Source organism: Lissotriton helveticus, chromosome 7 (assembly GCF_964261635.1).
Source record: "Lissotriton helveticus chromosome 7, aLisHel1.1, whole genome shotgun sequence".
In the NCBI taxonomy this organism is placed as follows: Eukaryota; Metazoa; Chordata; class Amphibia; order Caudata; family Salamandridae; genus Lissotriton; species Lissotriton helveticus.
This window is the reverse complement of record NC_136068.1, coordinates 194,905,820-194,922,702: the sequence shown is the minus strand read 5'-3', so window position 1 is coordinate 194,922,702 and position 16,883 is coordinate 194,905,820. Positions and strand designations below refer to the sequence as shown.

At 42.5% G+C, this 16,883-nt stretch overlaps 1 protein-coding gene across 1 annotated transcript; it reads left to right on the top strand.

The window, feature by feature from the left end:
- Positions 1-12,991: 12,991 nt before the first annotated feature.
- Positions 12,992-15,159, top strand: LOC144768343 (P2Y purinoceptor 1-like). Its single transcript, XM_078651926.1, has one exon. It carries the CDS (start codon positions 13,346-13,348, stop codon positions 14,417-14,419), a length of 1,074 nt encoding a protein of 357 aa, XP_078508052.1. The 5' UTR covers positions 12,992-13,345; the 3' UTR covers positions 14,420-15,159.
- The last annotated feature ends 1,724 nt before the right edge of the window (positions 15,160-16,883 follow it).

Below are 16,883 nucleotides of genomic sequence, written 5' to 3'. Positions count from 1 at the left end.
CTGTACTGCAAGCCAAGTCCAAAGCCTGGCACTGTGCCCACCGCCTTCTTGGAGTAGACCACCAACTGCACACCAAGGCGCCGCTGTGGGCCCATGACAGCATCTGCTTCGACGGCCAGGTCCTCGACTGGGTGGAAGCGGGCATACACACCTTGGATCAGGTACTGCTGGACGGCAACCTGAAGGACGAGTTTGGCCTGACCCACAGGAGGCCTGGCAGTATCTACAACTACCGTGCGAAAAAACAAGGACCCCCTGATACGGATAAGGTTCCTGGGTCAGGGTAAATAATGCATGTGAAGAAACGAACCCAGGCAAACAGTATGACTACTGGCACAAGTTAGATGGCAAACAAAACAGAATTAATGATACACAACTGTATTAGCATATAAAGTAAATTTTAATGAATTTCATAAAAAACGTCATGAGTGAAATCATCGACATAATGATAAAATTTGATAAAAAGATAAGTTCATTATCACATATGCATTGATTATATAAAGATTATTAAACTAAAATTGGGATGGTTTCCTGTCTACGCGTTTCGACACGTTGGCGGTGTCTTCCTCAGGACTTTACCATCATGTTTCTGTAAATAAATAGATAGTCTTTTAAATGTTGTCCTTATGCTAAACAGTAAACAGCGCTAAATGCAGTTTGCCATTTTCTAGGGGCCAGTAATATATTCAGCTTTCATGATATACCGCATAACAATGATTAAAAATAACAGTGTGTGTCAAACAGACATGCTTATATTTGCATTAATTGAAAAACAGAATAGTTGACATGTCATGTAACATTAGTTACTAATGGGATACATAGAACAGAGTAATAAACATGCTTGCTATAGCATTAGAGAAGTAAACAATTAATCTTCCGTATGGTATTTACATAGTTGGAATGCACATAAAACGAGATCATAGGAAAATGCTTCAGGTGATAAGCTTAAGGGTAGAAAAGAAAAGTAAAAGAGGATGGTGTTTGTTTACTCATTATGAGTGTTGCATCGGTTGAGTTTAGTCTAATTTAGATAGCGAGTCCAGAACAAGGGGGGCATATTTAGATAGCAAACCCAGAGCCCTGGGGCCTATTTATACATTATGTATCGTTATAGGGACATAGTATTTCATCACGATATTATTTATACCAAAGTACCTGCATTTGTGGTAGAGAGACCGATGATAATCTACTGCAGTGGTTTGTGTTGTATCCAAAAAGCAGTTATCTATAGATTTACAAGGCAGAAATAAACATAAACTATCTTAGTTCAATATTGCACAGGTCAACCTTCTTAACGATGTTCACAGTTTCATTTAACTCTCGCCTGTCTATATAGGTCTTGATGGCAACTAAGTTTCAACTTCTTATAAGTAATTCTATGTAGGACCTTGCAGCTTCTCAGGCAAATGGAATTACAATTGTCAGTGATCTAAAAATACACAAAGCTGAAATAAGAAGCTTGCTTCTGAATGGTTGCGCTGAAAATCACTGTATTTGTATCTCTCTTACCTGTGTTGCTTGAACTAATGGCAAAACAAAGTAAAACCGAGTGATGCAATTAAAATAGTTGTCCAGCCTAATGGAGTGAAATCTTGTTCGGGTACCGGCTCTCTGTTCAAAGCAAGTCAAAGGTATTCAGGATTACATGTTTGCCAGGGCAATTGCTCTTTTTAAGATTCTCTCAAGGTTAGGTGACTCTCTGTCACTAAATAACTATGAACACATGGCTGGATGTTTCAATTGAACGAATAACGCGGCGTTTTTATTTCATAGCCGTGTTACAGTGATTTAAGATTATGCTTAAAACCGGGTAACGTTAAAGGTGTTTAGAGTGTTATGTTTGCCCTGGTAATTGCTATGGTGAGATTCTTTCAAAGGCAGCCAACTATCTACAGCTGATTAATTTTAGACACGAGGCTGGATGTTTCAAATAATTGAAAGAGTAGCGCGGCGTTTTTACTTCAAAGCCGTGTTGTGTTACATTGATTTACGATTATACTTAAAGCCAGGTATCGTGATTCTTGAGGTTGATCACGATAAGTTAATCCACGGTTGTCTGTAGTTGCAACATATATGCAGACAGTTAATGGCACTACTAGCACGATGATAGTGCATGTATGCTGATTGTTTCTTACCCATATACGGCGAAGTGAAAACGTGCCGGAAATACGTTGTTTGCCAAGCAGTAACGGTTTACGCTATCAGACGTCCTGCTATCTAAAGTAGAAAAACGCCATTTATAAGTATTAATGTTACGGTATCTTTGACAGGTTTATGATTCTAATTTGCGCTAGCTTCCATTCCATTATGATTCTAATTTGCGCTAGCTTCCATTCGGGCTCTTACCTGTAATGGACGAAAGAGCGACGTACCGTCTTAACACGACCTAACGGCTGAGGCCTCAGTAAAAGTGTTGGAGGGTGAATTTTTACCTGCATAAGCTATCCTAGGTCACATCTATCACCTGCACAACTTGACCCCAGTGTAGGCCCTGCTGCTTAGCAGTTACAGGCCTCAGCTACATTGCCCTGAGCACTGCCATTTTCTCTTAGCTTAAGCAGAAGCAGAAAGCAGGTCTGACCCAAACTTCACCCAGCTGCTCTTGTCTGCAAGGACCCGCACCCCTACCAGGCCCCACCTCATTGTATATTTCCCACAAGCTGTAGAAGTCAAGTTCCTCAATAAATCTTGCAACATACCCCACGTCCCCCACCTAAGCCATGAATAGAATAAGGGAAGCTCGCACCACAACTACGTCAAGCAAGATATCCGATAAACTGATTCTAATTTGCGCTAGCTTCCATTCCATTATGATTCTAATTTGCGCTAGCTTCCATTCGGGCTCTTACCTGTAATGGACGAAAGAGCGACGTACCGTCTTAACACGACCTAACGGCTGAGGCCTCAGTAAAAGAATCTGAGTTAGTTGTACTGGTGGGTTTATATATTGCATTACGCCATTGGTTGTCAGAGCTGGATGGTTTCTTAAAGGTGTATAACTTAGTTAGTCGTATGTTGCTTACTTAAAGGTGTATTACTTAATTGTCCATATGTTATTCAATACACTCTTCATAGTGTGAGTAGCAGGACAGAGCTGATATAATGCAGAGTTGGTATAGTGCACAAATGGAAGCAGGGCGGGGAAAGGACGGGGCTGGAGCGCCAGCGGGCAGGAAAGGTATTAGTTCATTTGACACACTGACTAGGGCACATAGTTTTTGATTATTGAAAGAACCTAATCTGATCTGTGGTCTAATTTTGTTTATTGATTACTTCAGAGAATGGCGTTCTCCCACGGTAATTCATTATTTAAACCATGGGTAAAAGTCCCCAAGGAGAAGATCCAGAATACTTCAACTACAGCACTGCCTGATACGCTGCTTGGCCGCTGACCGTAGCCTTTACAATCCTCACCGGTTGTGGAATGCTTTTCCACGTGGGGCCGGCAAAGGGGAGTGATTTTTGGGCTCTACGGCACGCTCACAAGCTACCTTTTCTCCCAACACCACTCACTTAGCCTTTGCACCAAGTGGCAGGACGTGTACAAATTACCATGGAGGAAGAGGACTGAATTGATGTCTTGGAAGCCCTGGACAGGGGTGCCTGGGAAAGCCAATTGAAAATCTGCCTGTTTAAGACACTCCAGGAGTGGTACTGGACCCCCAAAGGCTGCATAGGGTCAGTCTCTTACCTCACTCGAATTGTTGGAGGTGTCCGGCTAGCCAAAGCGACCTCACTTACATCTTATCCGACTGTCTCTCAATCCGGCCCTTCTGTACCCATGTTGGGGACACCCTGGGGGCATCCATGTCTCTCCAGCTGCCTCTCACCCCCTTCGTCATTCTCCTGCACGACCTCAGAGACTCCCCAGACCTCTCCAGACCACAACCCCGCCTCCTACACCCGGCGCTATCCATGGCAAAGCTCTGCATCCTTTGCCAATGACGATCGCCGGTGGCAATGATACAGACGGCATCCCATGAACAAGTTATCTACTGTATGCAGGATCAGGCCGAGGTGTTACACAATTTTAGAACGTATTCAACCAGGTTCAGGCATAGACCAAAACACAATGCTAGCGCGTAGGGAAACCCATTGGATAAAATTCTTAGGAACTGTGACACCAGGAGGTCTCAATGATCATTATGAATTACTGTGCTACCTGTAAACGCTTGTCATAATGTAATGAATGGAAGATTGTGAGGGAATGCACTGCTTTTTTATTCTTTCCCCTTACTGTTATTTTATTTATATTTATTTTTATTTGTATTTTATTTCATGCACTACATTTTATGAGTCTTTAGATTAGGATTATTACAGGATGTAGGATAAGCATTGAGGGTGGATTCGTTTTTACCCGTTTATTGTTTAGTTTCTTCGTATTTTATATTCTTTTTGCACTATATATCTGGTCATGCTCGCACTGGCAGATATAAGCATAAAGATTAACTATGTATTGAGAATGGATGGTGACTGAGTCTTTCCACTAAGTGAGTAGTAATAGTTTTTTGAGCACTGGAGCATTCGACCGCATCCGTTTTCAGTGTTGTTGAATGTATAGTCCTTCATTAATGTCTATGGCTATGAGGGAGAGCCTTTATACAATCACGTGCCACTATTCCGATCATGTGATTTCGGTTGTGAGCCCTTGGAGAGACGTTATGGCGGCGGCGTTCCACGTATAATGGTGAGTGATTTGTTAGCATTTCACTGTTTCGTGATTGTAACTTAACTATCAGAAGGACAGATGGTGAGGTAACCTATATGTATGTGCCCGATTATTTATAGAGCATTTACAAACGAACCAAGTGAAGCTAGAGGACTCATATATGAAGAATCAGGTATGAACTTTCGTGAGCTTTCTTAACCAGTTGATAATAAGCGGAACACTCAGGAATCGTTAGACATTAAGGGGCCGATTATGATGGCGGACGGACCTGAGTCTGTCCGCCACCATAGAGTAGGAGGGACCGTCCGCAGGGGCAGCGGCGGTCCCTCCGTGCAAATTAGGATGTGACCGCTACCCTGGCGGTCACATCCTGTATTTTTATCATTGCGGCGGGTGCTGCTTGAAGCAGCACCCGCAGCAATGATAAAAATGTAAGTTGTGCATTTGCATGAACGCGCGGTGCCTGCCGCTTTGTGCAGGCAAATGCAGGGGGGTACCATAGGTACCCCCCATGTGCACCCCCCAACCCCCCTTCACCCCTGGGGGCCCACAACGGGCCCCCAAACAAAAATCTGTATGCCTTTGCACGGCGGAAATGCTGCAGTGTAAAGGCATGTTCCTCCAGACATCCTAATATGGCTAGCGGTGTCTGATAGACACCGCTAGCTATGTTAGTGCTTTTCCGGCGTGGACGGGAGGCGACCGCGGCGGAAAAGCTGCGGACTGAAAAACGATCCCCCAGCCATCCTAATCTGGCGGGGGGTCTTTTTCAGTCCGCTGCGGTTTTCCCGCATCTTCCGGGCCGGCGGTGGCTTCCGCCGGCCCGGAGGATGCGGGAAAACCGCCATCATAATCGGGCCCTAAGTTTTCATTTTTTGCAGGACTTCTGTTGTTCCTATACGATAATTTCTTTGGTGTCATCTATTGAAAACCACGGTTATTCATAACGGAGAGTGTGGTAAGAGAGCTCGAATATTGATTTCTGCACGTCAGTGTTGGAAAATACAGACAGTGTGATAACCACACTATAGCTCCATAGGGTCACGTCTGGTGGGGTGTAGAACCACTTTTTTCACTTTAAATCTTGACTACCACAGAGATTTTTTAGTTGGCCACTTGGTAGTAGATACTTGTAGTGATGCACTATCAGAACGTGTTTTTTAACTTCATACGGGTGTAGTCTTCTATTTGTGCACCATTGGGGTTCTTTCTATTTTGAGTTATTTTTTCTATTGGTTGGTGTCTGCGGTGTCATTACCCAGGTGTAGTTCGAATCAACAAATAGCAGGCAGTGATTGCATGTTGAAATAATGGACGTATTAAACAAGACACTTGCTGTTTTCTGTGTTTTAGATCCGGAGAGCAACCAAACAACATACTTCAAGAAATTCTATATTGTTGTGTATTTTTGTATATATGTTGTGGCACTTATCCCCTGGTGAAGGGTTCAGTTCAGAACCCGAAATGCATTGGGTATCAATTATAGTCAAGCATTCTAACATGTGTCATTTTGATATAATTTGTTGAGTGAATATAGAACTCACACATTGCATGTATAATATACGTTTATTAATTTGAAAGCTACGTGTGATGTATTGATATTGAAACTACATGAGGAAGTATAGTTCAATGTATATAAATAAATCCAGTAAGAATAACGTATAAACTATATGATTGACTTTTTGAGTACTATTTAGTGGCCCTCTGCCCACAGCTGTGCGACAAGTAGCAGAGGGTTTTCCCTCCGCTCTTTTGAGCTTAATTTGTAATTTGAGGGCTTTGGGCACGCGCCCCTACACTTGTTGGCAGGCAAAACATTTAAACAGTGCTAATTTGAGGTAAAATATTAAATAATAGGTGTGCAGGCTCACAAACCTATATACTTAATGAATAATGGCACCAGCTAATATTTTTATGCATAAAATAGATGCCATTTTCCTATTCCAGCGACCAGCTTATGAGCCAATGTCTACACAGGTAACTTATCACCAAAATTTCTGATTATAGTTTTAGGCATTTTCTGTTGGGCCAATGTGAGAAATTTTAACGATCTGCAGTTCAGGCTCGTGGCCCCACGCCAGGACTGCTTGCCTCCTGGTGCAAATTCCTTTCTGCTTGAAAGGGGCCTTTAGCAGCTGTTTCCTCTCTTGCTGCAGCTCCTTGCATGTGCAGATTAGGTGCAGAATGTCTCCTTGTTCTGTGTTGCACAGCCTGCAGGTGCTTTGGGTGGATGCCCTCAGCAAAGGTGGGAGATGGTGAGTGCATGGAAGAATGCCCAGTCTATGCCTTAGGAATTTAATTTTTTATTGGTTTGGGATAACCCTGATTGAAGTATTTTTTAGGTGCGAGTATTTTATAGGAATTTAAGGTCATCCAGGCATGAGATCTGGCTGAGAAGGTTGCCTTGTCCTCCACCAGTGAAAGTTGTTTTACACAATTCCAGACCACATTTTTAAAGGTTGGTTGATAAAACTGTGTGTTCCAGAGATCGGTGAGTCTGGCAGTTTCCAGAGATTCCTGTAGGTGGCTTCTTGCAGGGATGCTTCCCTGTGCGGGAGTTCTTGCCAATGCAGTTGGTTTAAGGTGTTTGAAGTGGAGGATCTGATCTTCTTCCAGCATCTGATGTAAGTGCCATACCTGGCCAGGGATTGTTTTAATGAGCTGAACTCCAGCCTTAATTGATCTGGTGTAGGACGGGAGGCTAAACATGGTTCTGTATTCCTTGTTTAGAATACTATTGAGTAAGTCTGCGTATCTACCCCGCATTGCTTCGCTGCCATAGGTTATTGTAGGGAGTAATTTGGCTTGTGCTACCTTCAGGAGAGGGCTCAGTGTGTGCCCCATCAGTTTATATGTGAGACCTTTCATCGATATTGCTATGACCATCCCTCCCCTTCTGATTTCTTCTTTCTGGCGCACAAAAGACCCTTCTTTGTCACTAATAACACCAAGGTACTTGTATTCAGTTGTTGGTTCAAGCTGAGTACCTCCCAAGTGCCATCTCCTCTGCCGTTTCCTTTTGTTCTTAACCGTCATTGTCCGTCTCTTCCTAAAGCCTATTTTGAGGTTATTCTCTGTGGCATATTTCTGCATTTCAGTGAGTAGATGTTAGAGACCAACTTAGGTATTGCTGAGCAGCACTACATCATCGGCATACATGAGATTAGTCAGTGCTTTGGCTCCTAGCCTGGGTGCATGTGAGTTGCAGGTGTCAAGAGCTTGCGGAAGGTCGACCATGAATAGGTTGAACATGGTGGGTGCAAGTACGTAACCCTGCTTCAAACCTTTGGTTGAAGGGACTCTTGAACCTACTTTGTGAAAATTTGGCATCATCCTTTGTGGTGAAAAAATGTGTTGTTAGTAGCCTCAAACATAATAAATCCTTTGGCTCATTCTCATTCTCATGTATTCCTGTTGATGAGTTGCTCAGTCTATTGCTTCCTTGTCGTACAGCTAGAGTACCTTTCCCAGTGTTTTCCATTTTTTTCTAGATTCACAAGGATAGTTTTAAATATTTGACCTCTTCCATCTCCTTGGGTTCTCTGCTTCACCTCATTACTCCTAAAATATGGCCTCAGGTAATGGAAGTTGTAGCAGGCCGGTTAGGCTCAATCTGCAATTTATCCTTGTTCACTGGGATGGTGTCACTCAAGTGGAATCAAGTCACGGTGTTTACGCAACAAAAAAAACCAACGGAAGACCTATTGATTATTTGTAACTTCAGACCAATATCTCTGCTCCCTATTCAAACATGTCAATGGAATTATCTAAAGCCATTTAGAGCATATTTTGCTACTTAACTGTGCGCAATCGGGTTTTCAGCCTTTACATGGCAAAGAATCTGACTTGATATCGGTACTACATGACCTTCGAATGGATGCTGACAAGGGTAACTTTGTTGCCCTTGTCTTATTAGATTCTTCGACCACCTTCAATATGGTCAATCAGGTAATCCAAATTTGTAGACTGACGGAGGTCGGGATAACAGGCACTGCACGGAGATGGTTCAGATCTTACCTTTAAAATCGTGGTCAAGCAATACATCTGTAACAGGGTTAACCAGGCACACTACTGTAGCTGAAAATAGGTTGTGGTGGGGTTGTACGGTGCTCCGGGGTATCACTCTCTGACATGGAGTGTAAATAACAATACTGAATGGCTGCACACCCACCAACGTGGGGTGTGTCCCCCAGGCTCCGTTAAAGGTCCTTCAACCAGGAAGGTTTCTTCAGAGTAATGAACAATTTAAAAACGAAATCTCATTGTTGACAACCTTTATTAATTATTCTTCTTGTTGTCATCACAAGTTTTAAGTTCATATGTATGTCGGTTCATCCCTACAATAATTGTAAACAATTTCACATTCCCTTTAACGGAGCCTGGGGGACACACCCCACGTTGGTGGGTGTGCAGCCATTCAGCAAGCAATACATCTTCCATCTTTACACTCAGACTTCCGGACCATTGATTGTAGGATACCGCAGGAGTCATAGCTGAGCCTGACTTTATGGAACATCTGCCTCAGACCCCTGGCTCAGATAATCTACAATCAAGGGATCTCATTTATGGCTTATGTGGAATATACCCAACTAGTTATCTCTAATGAGCACTCTTCTCCTTCTTCTTTTGAAGTATTTTACATCCGTATGAATAACATCACTAACTGGCTCACTCTGAATTCTCTGAAATTCAATAACGAAAAGAAAGATGTGACGTATTGCTCCCTGGGCAAGATACTGATATCACTACCAGCTGTATCGTGATCTTGGCATGAACAGACCCTCCTACTTCTGTCTCAGCGGTAAGAAACCTAGGGTTTCCATTTGACACTGATGTGTTCCTTTCCTCTCACATCAATTACTGTCTTTCCCATGCTTCGACTACTAAGAACTTTCCATAATATACTACGCCTACTGCCCCAAAATCTACGGTCATTAGTTGTTCAATCAACCATTCTGAGCAAAATAGACTTTAGAGACTCGCTGTCTCTACAGGCTCTAAACTACCTGTTCAAGCACCTCTATAGAATACAGGCAGCTGTTGCTCATCTGGTTGAGTCACTCCTGCACATGACCTCTGGGCCTAAGGCCTTGGATAGACTACATTGGCTTCCTGTATTAAAAATAAAAAAAAATGTCATCCCTTTCCTTGATGCACAGAGCTATTCACCGAAGTGGACTGATATACTTCCAAGACAAATTCCTACATTCTGCAGAATCCAATCTACTGGGTATACCTATGTTTACTAAACACAAAGAGGGAGACAGACGTTTTTTAGTGCATTTGCTCCACTGTCATTACCAAAATCCATCAAACCAGAGGAGAGGGATGCACTCAAAAGTTAAGTGTTTCGTCTTTCACATCCTCCTACGACATCCCTTTTTTTAAAAACTCTCATCATCTATGGTTCTTTTTAGTGGAAAGCTTCATCATCGAGTCCTTGCCCAGATACTGCCAACATCTGTTCAGGCTCACCCTTAGTTATCATGGGAGCTCTTTTATACTGGTTAGAGACCTATCCTTAAAATTGGCTTTGGGCACCGTATGTTTTTCCTTCAGATGTATTTATTCTTTGGACCCCTGGCAAGATAAAAAATATTATGCATTGCTATAGGAAAAAGTAATCTACGACTGCATCTAGGGTCTACATGTTTTGGCCATAGATTTGACACATCTGGTCCAATGGCTTTTACCAGGACCAGATTCTAGATCTTTCTTCAAATCCCTATTGGATGTATTATTATACCTGGAATTAAGAGCACCCAATGGTGTGCCAAAAGTATCACAATCACACTCATCCAGACATGCCACACATGATAAACCCTCCTGGGGGTCTTCCTCAGTCTAGTATTTGAGGATTTATTCCACTGGGCACCATAGGATACAGGTCAGGGGCAACCTTGTAGTCACACATTAGTCAAAGGTCAGGACCCGTGTTATATCTATTTTCTCCTTCTGTTCCCGGGATCTTAGTTTAATCATACATGCACCGGAGGCAGATCTCCTTCAGGTCAGGACTGTCGTCTGTGGAACCATTTGGTGCCTTCTCCTTGCTCCATCTAACACTGCATGTGTTTCAGCCAATCATTAAAGCCCTGACCTTATACTCCATATTTTAGATGAGTAAGGTAATTATCATGTTATTGTCATTACCAGCACCAGGATACCTTTTGTTGTGCTTAACAAATACACAAATCACGAAGTAAATAAATAGGCTGCAGATCAAAACTGATGTTTACATCGGAGAGTAAACATGACTGCATTTGGCGTTGTACAATCTTAACAAGTGACTGCACATTGTCAGACCTGTCTGCGCTAAACCTGAGATTTTGCAATTTATTTCTGCCAACTAGTCACAGATCTCCCACATTTTATGAAGTTGTTTCCAATGTGCAGTGTAAGGTGGTATGAAAGAGCTTTTAAACAGTTAGAATTGCTCTCTGCATCCAATTTTTGTTTCTGTTTAGGTGCAGTATAGAGAAATAATGCCCCTTACTATTGCTTCAGAGCGTACAGCAATAGAATATTTTGTGCGTTCATTTTTAATACAGTTTGTAAAATATATGAATGTTTGGGCTCTGTATTTGTAATATGGTGGTTTTATAGTCCCTAATGTGGCTGCATTCAGTGCTTAATTTGTAAAAGAAAGTGTGTTAGTGCCCGAAACTTTGATCAGAAGCCTGCGGCCGGTGCAACTAAACTTTGTCGAACCCAATACCAAAGCTGATAATCGTTCATTCACTAAATTCCTCTTTAATCTGCTGCCAGGCACTCCATGCCCAATTATCTTACTTTTGATTGTCCCTCCATGCTCCTTTTGTGATATATTTCTCTTGCTCCATCTTTCTGATCTAATGGTCAGCTTTATCAAGGTTTTGCGTGAGACTTGCACCATGCAAGGGGGCAGGGGCAACGCAAAACCTAAATAAGATTTATCAAGCCATGCATGGCCACCTTGTACAACCCTGCAAGGTTTGATAAATCTATAGTAATGCAAGGCAGCGCAAATCACTGCTTTTTGTTATTCTGCCCCACGGACGTGTTCCATGGATGAAGAGTGTGTATTCCCACGCATCCTGCCATGGATTTTTGCGCATTCCGAGGCTTACCATTAGTGGTAGACCCGTGAATACATAAACAAATGCTACACCCCTCACACCTAGGTGAGGCATAGCGAGGAAAAATATCTTTATTTTGCCTCAGTCTTTCCTAGTACTACGTGTGCTGCATTCTTCAGCACATATAAAAAGAGGAAAATGCCTCAGAGGATTGTTTTTGTGCAAGAAGATGTCCCTTCCTGCACAATGATGCAAGAGTGCCTGCGTTGTGCTAGGCATTCAAAAGTGCGACATCCCTAGCAAAGCTGGGCATGAGGGGAGTTTAAGGGCAGTGGAAAGGAAGAGGGGTGTGGATTCTTATCGGGTACTTAAAACACAATATTTTGTTAAATACCCAACATTCTTGAGACCTCCAAAACAGAGATAAGTGAGAATATGTGTGTGTGTGCAAGCGTGCGTGGGTGTGTGTTTGTCTGTGTATGTAACTATCCGAGGTGCAGTTCAGCAGTCACCTCACCATACACGACTGTAAACACTTGTACACACATTTTTACTAACGAATGCATTTATTTGGGGGTGGATCACCCCAAACGGGAAACAGCGTTTACAAAGCAGGCAGAACTATGCAGTGCCATTACAACGCAGGCACTACAATGAACGCGTCGTTACCATGCGATCCCTTATAATGCACATGTTACAACGACTTGCTTTAGGGAACACATTGTTGGATTTTATATCTAACACCTTCACTGCTGTCGCACAGACTGAAGTTGGAATAGTAAAATGCACTATTCCAAAGTCCAGCGCTTCCCTAAGGCAAGCTGTTGTAACAACTTGCATTGTAATGAAACACGCGCTAATGACGCGTTTGTTGTATTGCCCGCATTGTAAAGGCATGCGTTGTAAAAGCATGCGTGAACATGTTATACATCCTCCCAAACACCCCCTCACAACTACGCCCCTATAAATATGTCCCCCATACTATATATATCTCGCCAAAGTACGTAGGCGTAACGTAGGGGTTATCTCAATTGCTACACATTGCCAGAGCATATATTCGTAAATTAGCCCTGCCACCTTAAAATTTGAGACAAGATTACAGAGTGGCTATTTTTTTTCTCAAGGTATTCAGATCAGAATGTGTGAAGCGCTTCAGCGGCGGAGCTAGATTGGAAAGAGCACGGCAAGCGGCAATGTTAGGACCCAGGGGGAACAGGGAAGGCAGGAGATTGAGTGTAAGGAAGAGAAAACTCGCGCGCCAGGCTCATAAAAGTTGATTTGAAGTTTGGCTTTGCGCAGAGCCCTGTTTACAGTTGGAGTAACTCGCCGACAGGCACCGACTTCTGATATTAATGTGAAGAATTCTCAAAGCTAAACTAAAGAGCTGGAAAGTAAACAGTACCAACAGAAAGGACGACAAGCAGCGCTGCAAGCTATCAGCAGCTTTTTTTTCCATTTGCTGAAAGACTCGACGTTTTGCACGGGACATTTTCATGCTGTGGATGAATCATGTATTGGAAGCAAGGAGCTTGCAAAGGAAAAGAAAGTACGAGCACTTCTCCAAGGATCGGATCCATAAAACCCTTCCTGCAGAGCTGCAGTTAGGTCGTAACCACGGATGATGAATGCTGGGAATTCGACGGAATGGTATTCCACGTCGCTCATTTCGAACCTGAGCTCTCCACAATGTCAGGTGAACAAGGACTTCACCTTCCGCTACCTGCCTGCAGTTTACCTGACTGTCTTCCTGGTTGGTGTCGTGGGCAATGGGCTTGGTTTGTGGAATCTGTGTAGAAACTGGAGGAAGTGGAACACGTTGAACGTCTTTGTGTGCAACCTTGGTGTCGCGGATCTGTTGTACGTCATCACTCTACCTTTTTTCGCCTCCTACTACGTCGAAGAAGAAACCTGGCTCTTTGGCTTGACCTTCTGCAGGGTCACTCGTTGCCTCTTCCACGTCAACCTCTACGCCAGCATTGGCTTTCTCACCTGCATCAGCGTCCAACGCTACGTAGGAATTGTCTATCCAATGAAAATGCTGGGCCGGTTCCAAAAGCTGAGTTACTCTTTCATCATCAGCGCTATTGTGTGGATTTGGGTGATCATGCAGATTTTACCTGACTTACTGTTCATAAAAACAGACGACAATACCTCCCACTGCTACGATTCCACTGGCAATGAAAGCCTGAGCGAGTACTTGCCCTATAGCTTGATGGTGATGGTATTCGGCTTCTTAATTCCTTTTTTGGTAATTATTGGTTGTTATTCCCATGTGCTCGTGGTTTTGAGGAAAAATGAGAATTTAGACCCCGCTTTGAAAGAAAGAAGCATAAAATTGGTGATCATTGTAATGGTTTTATTTTCAATTTGCTTCTTCCCATACCACTTGTTTCGAAATCTTAATTTGCTCACCAGGTTGTGGCAACTTGAAGGAACATGCACCCAGACTTTGAAGAACATCTACGTCACCTACCAGGTGACCCGCGGCCTGGCCTGCATGAACAGTGCCATCAATCCCTTGTTGTATCTAGTGACCAACGAGAACTGTGTATCCAAACTCCGAGAAATTCAGACGAAAGCCTGGCAAACGTGTTTCTTTTTCAAGGTGGGAAAGGTGAAATATTTTTCAGAAAGGATTAAAATGAAGACATTGTCTGTTGATGACCAATTTGATATTTTGGATGAAGAGTAATTTTTCAGGAAATGTCTATCTACTTGGCTGCCATTTTGTGAACCAAGAATAGAAGACTGCTTGGTTCAGAAAACATCTCACCTCAACTCTTGCCCATGCTTCCACAAAAGATCATTCTGAATGACCACAGAGGGTTAAGACATTTCTGAAAATGGAACATTTCAAATATCATGTGATGGGAACCAAAGAGAGCCAGACATAGAAATAAACAATGTAGAATCACAGATTATGACTGACGAATTTGTGTGGTCCGCACAAATGATGTCCACCTCCTACCCTTGGTCTTCCCTTGCTCCTATTGCCAATATCAGTGTTCTGTTCATCGACGTAATTGATATACAATTTATTGCTTATTGCAGATTGTTGGATTAATATTTTTACCAACCTTACTGATGTTCACCAGTAAATATTGAGGTACCCAAGCACATACATTATTATAATATCCTATTGTAAGCATGTCAAACAGTAGAATTGCCTGAAGACAGCATGCTGGTGAGATATAAAGCAACTGAATGATTTCATGGACAATTATTCTTTAAACCATGAAATTTAAAACAGTAAAGAAAAAACTGCATTGCTGATGTTCTTACTTCTGAATCATCCACATATATTTTATTAAAAAAACAGCTGGATGTGAACCAAATGCTTAAACTTTACTTGTGTAATTTTACTTGTATCTGTGTAATGTGTCCCCTGTGCTTGCCATCACAAACTACTAATAAACCATGACATTTTCTAAACTTTTTATTGCCCTAGGCAACTTTTTTTAATTGAATCGAGTTTTGAGGAAACAGGAAGAAAGCTAAAACATTACCTTGAGGCCATATGCTCTACAGAGCTATAATTATACCATGTTGATGAAAAGTGGGCAGCATGATATTTCTAGATTAAACAAAATACAAGACATGTTTTACAAATGGCTGCATTAAAACATCATCACGTTTGTGGTTGTATAATAATACAGTGCATTTTTACAGGGTGACTTTGTTTAGACATCTCGCATCATTAAAGTTAGTTTGCAGTGTTATTTTTCTTGAGTGTGGTTGTGAATGTGTTTATTGTGGTTGTGTGGGTGGCGGTCTTGTTTGACTGGTCTGAGACTTCTCTATATTGATTGATATATTGTTGCATTCATATGAAGCTCTGCTTGCTGAACTGCTTGTAAATCATACATAGTCCTGCTTCCTAGAACGAGGGAAATGCATTGTACTATAGTTCATACACTGACATAAGGAAATTACTAAACATAGCTAAGCAATACCGCCCTTCTTAGTTCAGTTCTTCCACATTCATCTAAGAGCATCAATGACACGTTTGGTATGTAAATTTTGTGCAAATCAGATTTGCACTGGTCGCCCTCCATGATTTTGCACCGGAGTTACATACTGGGAGGCAGGGGGTTATTTATGAGAGCCCTTCGTCACTTTTGCACCACGTAAAGTGGTACATGCGTGATGCAGGGCTCTCATGAATATTTATGAAGCAACACAAAGCCACCCGGCATGGCTTTGAGTGGCCACATAAATCATAAGTAAGGTGACGCAGTGCAAATCGCTGTGTTGCCTTACTCCGCACCAGAGAGGCATTCAATGGCCTTTTCAGTTGGCTTTCCTATGCAACACCCATGGAATTTGACGCTGCCTCAGATTTCCAAAGCGATATAAACCTGGGGTAGTGCCAAATCCGTACACCTACCGAGGTGAGGCGTAGGGAGTAGAAATATGTTTATTTCTCCTCGTTTTTTCCTCTGTCCATGTGTGCTGCACTTCCCCATCACACATGGCAAGAGGAAAATGCCTCATAGGATTGTTTTTGTGCAGGAAGGTGTCCCTTCCTGCACAAAAACAATTCTGCCTGCAACCGAGGTACCAGAGGGTCTATGCTGGAGCTAGGCTGCCAAATCCGCACCAGTGCGGCAGAAAGGACAGGAATTGCACCGTTTTGCTTAAATACTGTGCATTGCCCTTTAACTCTGGCAGCAAGGTGCCTTACTGTGCTGCACTAAGCCAAAATTATATAATTGAAGCCCTGGGATTACAAATAGCCAATAAGACTGCAAACAATATTTACATCGGTTCTTTGTGTTGTTACAGATGTGATTTGTCATTGAGGATTTAAGAGTGAAGCAGTTTAGTTAGTGGAGATAGGAAGTCGAAGTGAAAGGTGGTTTACTAGTGGGAGAACTTAGGGGGTAGATCCATATGCATGCATTTATTTATTTAGTTAGCATGGTTTTATGGCACAATCACTGATTAATGCTGAAAGATTCCCAATACAAAACTAATGCAACAATTGCTGTCAAAGCCAATAGCTAAGGCTTGCATTTTCAGTCACATGCCAGATCGAGTGGGTTTGCCAGTGCTTTTGTGTATCTGTTATTCGGAGTGTGTGGTGGGTGTATGACAGTGAAAATACAGTATGAGTGAAGGTGAAAATGTGCATTTGTCTGAATGAGACAGACAGG